Source organism: Oreochromis niloticus, linkage group LG6 (assembly GCF_001858045.2).
Source record: "Oreochromis niloticus isolate F11D_XX linkage group LG6, O_niloticus_UMD_NMBU, whole genome shotgun sequence".
In the NCBI taxonomy this organism is placed as follows: Eukaryota; Metazoa; Chordata; class Actinopteri; order Cichliformes; family Cichlidae; genus Oreochromis; species Oreochromis niloticus.
The window spans coordinates 32134272-32147484 of record NC_031971.2 but is presented as its reverse complement, the minus strand read 5'-3'; the positions used below and the strand labels follow the sequence as shown (position 1 = coordinate 32147484).

Below are 13213 nucleotides of genomic sequence, written 5' to 3'. Positions count from 1 at the left end.
ACAGCATTCAAACTCCACACAGAAAGTAACTTTTCTACATATTTTTTCTGACTTTTTTTGACAATTCATCAGCTATTTCTTCCATTTGGATACCAAAACAGACCTCTTCAGCACATTTTGCTATGTAGCACAACTAGTACAAGACGTCTGTACTCAAGGTCTGGTGAGTAAAATTAAAATTTTTTTACTCTGTTATTAGCAGGTAGTTGTGACTGTGAGCTGCAACCTTGCAGTTTTTGGATGTGGTCTGCAGAGCAAACTTGTTAATGTTGGCTGATAACTTGTCAGTGTGAAGGACTGAATGCTACAACAACTTGTGTCAACATTTCCACAAATTCAGAGATTATTCTTCACTCACAAATAGATTTAAGCAGTCTCCCCAGTGATATATGCTAATATCCAAGAGGAGAGGGTATTTGAAGTGATAAAACAGCACCAGCAGAGTGCTCACTGTGACACATTAACAAGTGACACTGAAAGTGTAACTTTTGAAAACAAGTTTAATTTTCTTCAGAGAAGCTGGAAAAAAATAAAGTTCATGATTTTAGTCAAGCAGCAACAAATTCTCTACAAATCAGAAAAGGTTGGATTAGTTTGAGTAACTAATCAGGTCAAGAGTTTTGTGGATTTTTCTTTTCCTTTTCTTTTTGGTGTATTTTATTTTTACTTTACATATCTCGGGAATATAGTGCTATGCTCTTGTTTACTAAGGCAAAAGGCTAATTTATGTCAACTAATGATATGAAATAATTATAAATGTAAAATAATAATAAAAATATAAATATGTTATTATAAATTTAAGCTAAATACAGCATTACCATGAATATAATTCAGTTAATAAAAGCACTGCACCTGGTAAATTTCAGTTGCATCAAACAGAAAAAAAATTACATGAAAATTGCAATTAGTAAACATAACTTTTCAACATTTCACTGCTCGATTTCTGTCCAAATATCTGGAACTGAAGGACTCTGACAATGTGGCAATTTACATTAAAATAGGGCAAAAATAAACAAAAGACTTAAAAACGACTGTGCTATAAAACTTATTACTAAATGGTCCAACACTGGAATTCATTTTGCTTTGCTTATTTATTTAATTTGCACTCGTTTAAGTCATTTGCATTTGAGTTCAATTTCATGAAAAGACTGCAGATTGCTGTTAACACTAAGCAATAAAAGTTAAAGCTAATAGAAAAAGAGTAAGAAGTGATGATAAAACAGTAAACACAACAAAGTTTCACAGAGAAAATAAGACGGCTGGATCACTGTATATTAAGATTTGTTGTGTAACTGTTAATGATCAATCAGGTAGATTAATCTCTATACAGGTAAGACCCACAGTTTGACTTCAAATTAAAACTCTGTTTATTTTATGTCTGTGAAGGTTCATCCAGGTCATCGCAGTCTAAGGAGCTGGAAAGAAAAGCATCTGGAAGTTTCTTGAACACGTTTTATCTCTCATCCGAGAAGCTTCTTTAGTTCTAAGAGCAATTGGTGGAATTCTCTAAAGTCCAGACGTGTTTCTTTCCAAACTCCTTACACTGATTATTTTCTATTGGCTAGATGGAAATTTTCATTACAGTAGATGTCTTCAGATGTTGTGAAGTTTTCATAGTCTTGTTCTTCATCTTCATCTTCATATTGGGCACAGGCACTCTGTTGTTTGGAGGTCTGCTTCTTCGAGTACATCATAACTTCTTGGTTTCCATAAATCTATTCAGACACCAATTAACACACATAATGTTATTTGTATTTTGGAATCTATTATGAAGCAAAGATTTTAAAAAGTATTTTTCCTGCATTCAAACTAAAGTTGCCTTTTTAATGCAAGTTTCCACCAATGAGTATAACAATGGCTATGCGCTCATGATTACACACACACAGGCACGCTTATATATCTCAACTTACATTTACTCAAGTGCCTTGAGGTGTGACTACTTTTGTGATTTTGTTTTATAATAAACTGAATTGAAATAAGTGCAAATAAGTTGCATGGTCCCAGACATTTGTTTTTGTTGAGGAGTAGCAGGATTGCTCCGAGCCTAACTCGAATTACTGAACTCTGCACCTACCTCTACAGGAGAAGGCAGCAACACTTCATTTCCGCCACATGTACTTGTGATCTCATTCTTTCAGTCACTACCCAGCGTTGCAGTCACTTATTTAAATCAGTTTAAATGACTAACTAAAAGTGGTTTCTCTTGTTCTTGATTTACGGTATTGAGAAATGGTTAGAAAAGTTTTATGGCATATGATATGTCAGTGCTCACTGATTTTAATTTGTATTTAACTTTAAAGGTTTTTCCAGTATATTGGTTGACTACTCACATAATTAGAGTTTTTATTCTTGAGTTAGTCTGTTAAGCCCCAGGAATGTTTCTGAGGTTCTTGTTTAAAAATCATAATCACAAAGTGAATTGACCATTTCTCTGCAAATACAAACTCTGTAAACAATCTTGGTATCAAAAGAAAGCAAAAAATATACAGAAGTTTTTCCAGGCCTGGTCTTTTATAGCATATAACCTCCTAAAATATGCTGCAGTAGATTAAAAACTGAAGGAACCCACGAATCAATATATGGACATTAGCTGGGCAAAGATTACTCTACTTCACCTCAGCAATATCAGAGTTACAGAGGTTTTATTAGAGACATAGCTGAAGGTTTTGTAGTTTGGCAGAATTTGGCCTAATCTGTGAAAGTTGAAATTTCTTCAGCATTGAATAGCAGAAATAAGGCTTTGTCAGAGGTCATTTTTGGAAAAAAATAATTAATAATCCGCAACCGACAACATTGTACATAACAGTAAATTGGTGTGTAATAAGCAAGCGAAAAGGCAGAAAACAAAGACTTTTGATGGGAAACTGTTCTCGAAGTACACAGAGAGCTCTGCAGCAAGTGCGATTCTCTCGTGGTTGAAGCAACATATCAAAAGTTACAGGTAATTCATTACAATGTTTTTCCAAAGGTGAAGCGTAGTTTTGGTCTTTTGCTGCTGCTTCAGTGAATTTTTGTTGGACAGTTACAATTTCGGAATCTGTGAGATGTCTGCTTTCAGCACTTAACGGCATATCTGTGTACGTTGAACAATCCGTGCTTTGTGTTTACATCTTTTGCTGTCTTGACTGTGTTTGGTGGTTGTTGAATGGTTTTGTGAGCATTTAGCTAAGATTCTGACATTTCTGTAGGTAACTTCCTCCAGGGATCTCTGAGATATAATGCTCTCAAGAATAATGAGGTTAGAGAGAAAACCCATAAACAAAATGGACTGACAGTTACCAATGCCTCTGTTCAATACTTTGCATCAGAACAAGACATCTTGAGTTAAAGTAGGTCAGATACAAGGACCGGACTGAAACTGAATGGAAGAAAAAACACACCCAATGAATAACTCTGAAAGACCTTCAGAATCCAATTTTAAAAAAATACAAGTCTGGGCCTTTTTAAACAAAATTATAAATATTGTATTAAACGCAACTAAGAATCAATTCATTTTTGTGTTATCCCATATGTTTATGGTGAGACATGTTATAGATATGGCACACTTTGTACTTTAGTTTTCTTACATCATTGTCCATTGCACCCATCACTTCCTCTAAACCTTTTGCCTTGGGTGCATTTCTGTCCACGATGGCTTCATCTTCTGAAAACACACAGCATAAAACATGGTTATGCTCTTTTTGCATGCACATTTGAGTGGATGGCTTTTTGCATGTTTATGAATGTAAAATATACCTTTTACTTTGTGATATTTCCACTTGTAAACTACAACCACAAGGATGCCTATCAATAGCAGCAGCACAGGGGGAACGGTGAAAGGAACATAAAGTGCTGCATCTGAAAAGCAGAAACCAAATCAGAATGCACTAAAAATACAAACTTCCTTTTTATGCATTTAAGGACACATAGCAGAACTGTGGGTTTAGATTATATTTTTATTAATAGTTACAGCTGTTGACTACTGGTGCACACACACATAGCTGTTTTTGCACTTAGGATCATTTTGGTGTGATATGCATTCACCCCCAAGGGACTTACTGAAACTATAGCCATGAGAAGGTAAAAGTAACCATAGCTCATGGAGTGACAACATACTTGATCTGACAACATGCCAGGGGTACTGAAAAACACATATTGTATATACTGTACCTTTAACAGGTTGACCAGGAGTTTGTGTTTGAGTTTTTCCAAGAGCTTTCATTGTAGAAGTTTGAGTTGTTCCAAGAGCTTTCATTATAGAAGTTTGAGTTTTTCCAAGAGCTTTCATTGTAGAAGTTTGAGTTTTTACAAGATTTTCTGATGTAGGAGGTACAGTTTTTCCAGGAGTTTTTACTGTAGAAGGTACAGTGCTGGTATGCTGCAGAAATTCTGTTGGAGAAAAAAACCCTCTTAGTTCTCTTAGAAACTTTATTTTAACACAAGAATCACATTTTAGTAGAAAGACTAGTGCAGAGGGTCCTGACTGATACCCCAAAAATCTTAAACTATTCACACAACTGAAATTAGATTATTAATTAATTATTTATTTATTCATTTATGTAGCAAACCATCCAGTAAAGAAGATTAAAAAAACTGGCCTCTAGTTCTGTTTGGCATGTATTCTGTGCTTTGTGTGAAACACTATGGAATTGTCATAATTCTATCACACTACAAACAACTGAATCACCAGCCGCAGTGTATGCTTTAAAAGCAGTTAAAAAAAAAAAGATGTAACTCATAGCTCTGTCTATTTTTCCTTCATTTAAATGTGTTCATCTCACCGACTGACAGCTGAATCTTGGTGTAGTTTCCAACTCTCCACCGTGAGTCTGACCCACACCAGTAGGTCCCAGCATCTGCTTCTTCTAGCTTTGTGATCATCACTGAGAAAGAGCTGGAATAAATATCATCTCGTAGTGCGAATCTGCTTTCACTCATCACCATGTCTCTGCAGCTGTTGCGGTGGTCTCCCTTACAGAGGAACTTCCTGTTATCCCGATGTTGTCGAGGATAAGGGCACTGCAGAGTTAGTGGATGTCCCACAGTACCTGTTATTTCAGTTGACCTGACACAGCACCACTCTGTAAGATGGAAAGAGAAAAACTATTAAAGACTCATAAAATATTCAACTTTTTTAAAGAGTCCTTTAGAAGAAACTGTTTTCTTTTGATTGGTGTAATGAGATATTACTATGACCTCTCACCTTTGACTTTCAGGTCAACAGCAGAGAAAACATCATGGTCAGAGTTTGTTTGAACACCACAAAGGTAATACCCTGAATCACTTTGGGTCAAACTGCTAATTGTCAGTGTGAATATTCTTGATGTCTTTTCATCATCAAGACTGAATCGTCCATTTTCTCTGTTGTTAGAGGTGATCAGTGCCCGCTGCAGACATGTGGAGGGCCGGTTTCCTCTGCAGATGTACTTCAGGCTGTTCCGGTACTGATTCTCATAAGGGCAATTGATGGACTTAGAATATCCCTCATAACTTTCAATATTGGTCACAGTATCACAGCAGTGGTCTGTCAAAAAGATAATTTTATTAGTTTTACAGAACACAGTGTTTTCTGTCAGCTGATATAATGAGATGTTACTATGAACGCTCACCTTTAACTTTCAGCTCAAAAGCACAAAAAAGATGCAGGTCAGAGTTTCTTTGGATGCCACAAAGGTAACGCCCTGAATCACTTTGGGTCAAACTGCTAATCTTTGTTGTGAATTTTGTTGACATCTTTTCATCATCAAGACTGAATCGTGGATTTTCTCTGTTGTCAGAGGTGATTAGTGCCTGCTGCAGACATATGGAGGGCCGTGTTCCTTTGCAGATGTACTTCAGGTTGTTCTGGTAACTTGACTCATACGGACAACTGAAGGACACTGAATATCCTGCATAACTTTCAACTTTTGTCACACTGTCACAGCAGCTGTCTGTCAAAAAGATAAATAGCATCACAAGACATGCTACAGCAATAGAATAGAGATATTATATTTTATTTATTTAGCTTGCTGCAACAAGATTGTAATGATCTTAAGAAAATCTGAACCAACTGAAACATTTATAATGACTAAAACTGAGGTGCATCAATAGGTCATATTTTTAGCAGTAAACGCAAGTAATGTTTTATCAGTCATGTTTTTATCTGTTGTTACCTTGTAACCTCTACAGTAACAAATGATTTATATACACAAATTTCCCTTGAATTCAACATATAATTAATTTTTGGTAAGTTTTCATTTGCCTTTAATAGTATGTTGATTCTATAGCAGAAATAGCAGGTAAAAGCAGTAGATTTAACTTTCTTTTTCAATTCAAATTGTCCATGTGTTTATTTACCTGGTACCAATTCCAGCTTAACTTCAGTGTAGATATCGTTCCAATTTTTGCTCACTCCACACCAGTATTTCCCAGCATCCGTAGAATGAAGATCAGAGATGATTGCTGTGAAGATTCGTGCCGTTTTGTCATCATGGGTCTTGTATTTGTTTTTTGTTAATTCCGATGTTGTAATAAGAACATCACTGTCATCACAGTCGTTCCTACACAGATACTTTTCATAAGATTGATAACCTGGACCGTAAGAGCAGGAAATTTCAACCTTACTCCCCAGATATCCAGTCACATGGATCACCCCCACTGCACTGGTCACACATATCAGAGCAACTGTAAAGAAAAGACAGGATAACAAATATTTATTTAATATTTATTTATTTTGTCATCTCAGCATTCATATTAGCAATGCTATTGCTATATAATTAAAATACCAAAATCAACAGAAGGCGTGGCATTCTGCTCTGCACTGCAAAAAATATTTACACATTTACTCTAGATTTACCTTTAATCGTCATCTTTTTACTAATGTACTTATTTAAATAACTTACTGCAGATGGTAAACAGGAGATTCTGAAGGCTCCACATCTTTGCTTTGCTTCTTAGAAGAAGAACCCTGACAGGAAATAAAGTTAAAATGTGACGCCTGTAGTTTGAATACACCTAAAACATTTAGATGAAAACATCTAGGCAATGTTAAAGCCTTCTACTTCTGCATTAAGATCACACACACACACACACACACACACACACACACACACACACACAAGGCGGCACAAGACACCATAAACCACACCACAAACAATAACCAAGCAACACAAGCAACAAGACAGCAGAAGGGTAGGCCTGTAAGAAACACACACACACACACACACACACACACACACACAAGGCGGCACAAGACACCATAAACCACAAAGAATAACCAAGCAACACAAGCAACAAGACAGCAGAAGGGTAGGCCTGTAAGAAAGGCCAGAAAAACTGTTTTCTGGGGTCCAACATGCTATAAAGCAGTGGTTTCCAAACTTTTTTTGCTAGTTACTTGAAAAGTAACTATTGCGTTACTTTAAGAAAAACCCTCTGGGGTCCAGGGTATATTTGGCCATTTTTAGCTACTTTTGATTTTCCGTCTACATTTTACCTTTAAAAACGTTTTACTTTGCTTTGTTTGGTATCATCCTTTTCAGCACAACCTAAGGTGTCTGAATTTACAGTTATGTTTTCATTTTGACATACTGTATTAACACAACTGATCTAAAATCAGACAAAAAACATAAAATACGAGTAGAAAAAGTTATATTTTTTACTGTAAAAACCACAAACATGTTTAATGAATCATATTTCATAACTTTAACTACACACTCTAAACACGTTAAACGTCACAGATCTCTCACATCTCAAAACTCTCTCTTTTTCTGCTTTCTTTCTCTCTCTCCTAAAACTTCCCCTGGTTTTTTTGGGGGGGGGGGGGGTCATAAGCAGAGAGATCTTGCTAGCTTTGTCCTTAGACAGTAAACGTGACGAAACTATTCAGGAAAAAAACACGCCGTATATATTGTTTATCATGACTCTGGTTTTACGTGGCCTATCAACACAATTTAAAAACTGGTATATATCACCTTGTTGCTTTGTCTTTAAGTGGTCGTGTGATTGGCTTACCACGACTACTTTATTCTTCCTCAGTCAAACAGCAGCACTCATGCGATTGTTTTGCCCCCTTAGCTCCAGGTGTTGTGCCAAAGAAGTGACCGTGATTGCCGCCCACGGGAGCGCGCGGAGCTGCTTAAAGCTGTAGCGCCCAGATAGACTTAGCATATGCTACTTCCGATGGGGAAACGCCCGTAGGGCGCTTCGTTTCCGGTGTGATATTCGCGTCTTGTTTACGGTCGGCTTCCCCCCCCCCCAAAAAAGTCAACCAAATGGATGACTCAAGCGGCGATGTCTTGGGCATTTACCGAATATATCTGTAGATGATGTTCATCGACTTGTTCATATTTTCCCCTCGCCTCAGAGCAAAAGAGAGAAAGGATTGTAATTTCTCAGTATTTGGCAGAGGTGGAAAGAGTACTAAAATATTTTACTCAAGTAGTATTACTTTGCTGAAATTTTACTCAAGTACAAGTAAAATTATCTGTCTAAAAATTTACTCAAGTAAAAGTAAAAAGTAGCTAATTTAAAATGTACTCAGAGTAAAAGTTACATAGTTACTTTTTTGTCAGCAGGAGGACAGCCTCTTCTGAGTAGTGCAAAAAAGACAACGGGATAAATCTCAAAGTAGTTGTTTTTTAATTAAAAGAAAAACTTTACAAATTAAAGTGCAGTGGCAGTTAAACTGCAAGTCTATACATCAAAATGATGCCAGGTCTCTCTTGGAAATGAGATTTTAAATCTCAATGAGATTTTTACCTGAATAAATAAAGGACTAATAATTAAATGGATAATGGTCACTTTACAGCTTGTGGCAGCACCCTTTAATGTATAGAGTAATGCAGACTTGTTGACATATGTATGTGTGGATGTGCAGATGTATGTACGGGTATATGTTATCTTCCCATGACCTCATAATGTTTCTGTTTTTTATTTTTATTTTTCCTTTTTTTTTTAAATTTTATCTTGTTGCATAAAAATGTTCCTAAATAAAAAGTGTCAAAAAAAATGGATAATGGTCACCAAACCAACCAACCAAACTGTCAAAACCATATAATTCTTTTAAATGAGAATGTGTTCTAAACTGTCAAATAAAAGAACAAGTACTGAATTGAGCTGTACGGCAGCTGCTATAAAAATGTGTTTTAATTTTTTAAACTTGGCCCTGCTCTGTTAATTTTGAGGAGCAGTTGATTTTCAAAGTTAGTAGAGTTCATCATTGTTCGCTTTGCAGTGAACAGTAGTCCAGCACAGCTAAAGAGACGCTCGCAGGCAGCTGAGGCAGGCAGGCCAGTGTTAAGTTTGAGAGAAAGTTTTTTGATGTGTGGAAATGAATTCAGCAGATCCATCTTGTCCGAGACACAGGCAAGGTACCCATCCAGCTCCCCTATACCTTGTGGCCTTTTGGACTTTATTGAAAAGAAGTCTTCTTCATCTGATGAATGTTGCTTGACTTGCTCCACCCCAGCCTCTGCCATCTGGTCAAGGTCTTGTCTCACATAGATCAGACCTGTTGAATGACAAATACACAACACATTAAATATTTCTGACATTTAATTTTGGATAAATGAGGCAACAAGAGTTTATTATAGTGTATGAATTACAAAAACTACAGTTTGTGTAGAAAGGTGCATGTTATTGTACTATTTAATTAATCGTTAATTTAGTTAATTAATTATTGAAATTCATAAGAAACAACTGATTACGGCATGATATTAAATCATGATATCAGACCTGCTTCTATGATATCAGGCCTCTCAGTCCAGGTGGACTTCGGAAGAAGGATTGCAGCAGCAATCAGTTCAGGGTCTTCCATCATCCCACCAAAGCGCTTTTGGACACCATCCTGAATGGCTCTGATGAGTGGGAGACACATTTTGGTGGAGGTCTCCAGTCTGCTGAGTTTAGCTTTTAGCTGGAAGATCACTGGAAGAAGCCACCCCATGTGTGTATTGGTCTCAGACTGAAGGATGTTTAAAGCCTTCACCACAGGCTTCATCATAGTGCAGTAATCAGTCAGGAAAGCAATTTCAGCTGGACTCAGCCTGTATGACATAAAGCAAAGCACTTTTTAGTAAATTACCTTCAGGCATAGATGTGGAATGTAGAGCCAAGTATGGACATGTATTTTAAAAATTCAAAAAAAGGTTTGAAAAACAAATACGTGAGGTAGCTCCAGCATTGTTTTCCACCTGTGTCATTTATGTCATACTTTAGAAATAAGAAATAAAACTCACATTTTCACTTTGAGTTTTTCACATACATTCCTGGTAGCATCCTCCCCCTTCTCTTGTATGATCCGTATGATTCTCTCCAGAGCTGTGTATCTTGAGTTCCACCGAGTTTGAGTTGGCCGGATGAGCGGGAACTTGCATTCACTTTCCACAATTTCTGCTGCCATGTAGGACTGACCTGACTTATTCCAGATTGCTTGGCATTTCCCAAAGGCTGCTCGTGATAGCCGTTTGTATGCACCATTCATCTCTTCTGCCTTGGCAGCATCTGTTATGGCGACTAAATTTAATAGGTGGCATGCACACCTTTCATGTGGTGGTAGCTGGTACTCAAGACTGCTATCTTGCTCCAGGATGGTGAATGTGTCCAGGTAGTCTGCTTTGGTCTCTCCAGAAAAGTCTTGATCTGACTCCAACTCCGCTTCCTCAGGCTGACTTTGTTCACCAAACACACTGAATGCTTTAATAAAGTCTGTTGTCGTTCTTACTACTTTCCCTCTTATTCTGTATTGACAATGAATGTCATCAAGGGCACCAGCTAGGACAGCAAAGGTGTGGGACCCTTTCAACCTCTGGCAAGCAAGGGCAGCACATCTCCTCTCCAAGGTTTCCTCATCTATCCAATGAGCTGTGACTCCTATGAAACTTTGCTGGTGTGCTGTCCAACAATCTGTAGTGGTGGCAACATGGCTGACTTTACTGAGGTGCAACATCAAAGTTTTTTTCATCTGATTAGCAGCTCCCTCTATTCAGCTCCTGAGAGTGGGTCTGGAAATCACTTTGCACTGAGGATTCAGTGTCAACAAAAGTTCTTTAAAAGACGGTTGTTCAACCACAGAAAATGGATAAAGACCTTCACAAATGAAATTAATCATGAGCTTGTCAACCTTTGCCTTTGATACTCGTCTGTTTGCACCCACTGCCATCACATCACTGATTTTTGCTTGCTTTCTTGGAGGTTCTGGTTGCTCCAGGGCTCGCTTTCGCGTTGCTATAAAGTCACTGAAGGCGTTCAGCTTGGATGGATGTTTTCTCTGTTAACAAAAGTTTTTAAATCAGCATGTAAATCAATTTTGTTTTCATTAAACACACCAAATTTTACATAAAATATTTTCCCCCATACGTCCCTAATAAGGCATCAATGCATTACATAGCTACTGCTGGTAAATTATACCATTTTACCAGGGCACAGACCTCTGGTCTGGTGATGCCTGTGATAGCCTTGTGTTTTGTTTTGTTTTTATTGGACAGTAACAGGCTACACAGCAAAATCTCCAGTGTTAAATTAACACTACAGAATGTCTATATGTGTCCACACTGTTGAGTGTTAAATGTAACACTGTTGAGTGTTAAATGAACACTTTTGACAGTGTTGTATTTTTAAAAGTAACCTAGTCAGTTTTCAAGATTTACAATGACTAACACAGAGCAGTGCTGATTTTCTAACACTGGAATATTTCTAACATTTTGAGTTATTTTCCAGTGTTCAGAAAATCAGCACTGCTCTGTGTTAGTCATTGTAAATCTTGAAAACTGACTAGGTTACTTTTAAAAATACAACACTGTCAAAAGTGTTCATTTAACACTCAACAGTGTTATATTTAACACTCAACAGTGTGGACACATATAGACATTCTGTAGTGTTAATTTAACACTGGAGATTTTGCTGTGTAGTTAACGGGAGGTTGCAAGTGCTAATTAACAAGTAACAGAAGTCAGCAGTCTTTGACTAATCTAAGGCAAGTGAGCGCTCTGTTATTCTTTTGCATGCAGTGTGAACATATGTGGGTTAAGTAAGAAAGTACTAAAAAACTACTCAATTACAGTAACGCAAGTAAATGTAATTCGTTACTTTCCACCTTTGTTATTTCGATATAGAGTTCCCTCGTTTATCGCGGGTGTTATGTTATAAAAATAACCAGCGATAGGTGAAATTTGCGAAGTAACTAGCTTTATTATTTACAATTATTTTAGATGTTTTAAGGCTGCACTACACACTTTATACACTTTTCTCAGACAGGCATGAACAGTTTCGCACTTTTCTCTCTTGTTTAAACACTCTCAAAGTTCAAACCTTCCATTATAGAATGAAACCAAAGATCAAAACCTGTTTTCAGTCCCAAACATTTATTTGACAAATAAACACACAGTATATTTGTTTTTCTATAAATAATAATGACAGATTTTAGAACTAATGAATTTAACTTTAAGCTTAATTGCTTAATTTAAGCTTAATGCACCTAATAATCCGGTGCGCGGTATAGATTAAAAAAAAAAAAAATACGGTAACTTCTACCTTCCTTTAGCATGTCCAGAAGTCCATCTTTTTGTGCAATAGCATCTTCCTCTGCCTTTTGGGTACCTTTGACGGTGCAAAACGTTTCATCGACATTGTTGTGTTTGTTGGGGAGAAAACTTACAAAAACACAGAGCAGCACTTCAGTGTCACACTGCTAGTGATTGATGTAGCGATTCTGCTGTGTCGATCTCCTCCGGCATGGCATGGAGGAGCGAGGGACCACTGTAATTGTGAAGATAAGTCACAACATACCCTTCGTAAATACTAACATATAGAGACCCTTACCCGCAATCATTCATGTATTTTTTTATATCCTGTGCCTTTTTTTTTTTTTGGATGCACCGCATTTTCTTTACAGTTAGTAACTGTAACGGCGTTGTAACGATAGAAATAGTAATTAGTTAGGTTACTCGTTCAAAAAGTAACGCCGTTAGTAACGCCGTTACTTGTAACACCATTATTCCCATCACTGCTTATAAGGAACCTCTGATTAGAAAGCAGTAATGAAAGAAAAACATGTTCTTAGAGTGGCTGAATCTGGCCTGTGTACCTGTGTAGCTACCAACCAGAATGTGGAAATCAAGGGTTGCTACTCTTTAGGGATGCCTTGTTCAAGAGTGTTCGCCTGGTTTGAGAGTGCTCTGCCCTGGACTACCACCCAATCTACACTGCACTGAACTCCTAAGGCCCATCCTATGGGCAGAGGATAGATCCATGGAGC

General features: G+C 37.2%; 1 protein-coding gene across 3 annotated transcripts; it reads right to left on the bottom strand.

Annotated features, from left to right (window-relative positions):
- Positions 1 to 482: 482 nt before the first annotated feature.
- On the bottom strand, positions 483 to 11401 carry LOC109195448 (polymeric immunoglobulin receptor). 3 transcript variants are annotated; one of them, XM_025908297.1, is made up of 13 exons: positions 10197 to 11401; positions 9694 to 10004; positions 9353 to 9469; positions 6861 to 6925; positions 6316 to 6642; positions 5589 to 5909; positions 5183 to 5503; positions 4761 to 5060; positions 4251 to 4368; positions 4150 to 4217; positions 3736 to 3837; positions 3567 to 3643; positions 483 to 1715 (listed from the first exon to the last, which is right to left on the bottom strand). In XM_025908297.1, exons 4-13 carry the CDS (start codon positions 6895 to 6897, stop codon positions 1548 to 1550), a joined length of 1839 nt encoding a protein of 612 aa, XP_025764082.1. In that variant the 5' UTR covers positions 6898 to 6925; positions 9353 to 9469; positions 9694 to 10004; positions 10197 to 11401; the 3' UTR covers positions 483 to 1547. The 3 variants fall into 3 exon arrangements, with proteins under 3 accessions (XP_025764082.1, XP_025764081.1, XP_019203047.1); XM_025908296.1 differs by having other exon boundaries at positions 4150 to 4368; positions 10197 to 11399; XM_019347502.2 differs by lacking the exons at positions 9353 to 9469; positions 9694 to 10004; positions 10197 to 11401 and adding an exon at positions 7972 to 8107 and having other exon boundaries at positions 4150 to 4368.
- Between the last annotated feature and the right edge of the window lie 1812 nt (positions 11402 to 13213).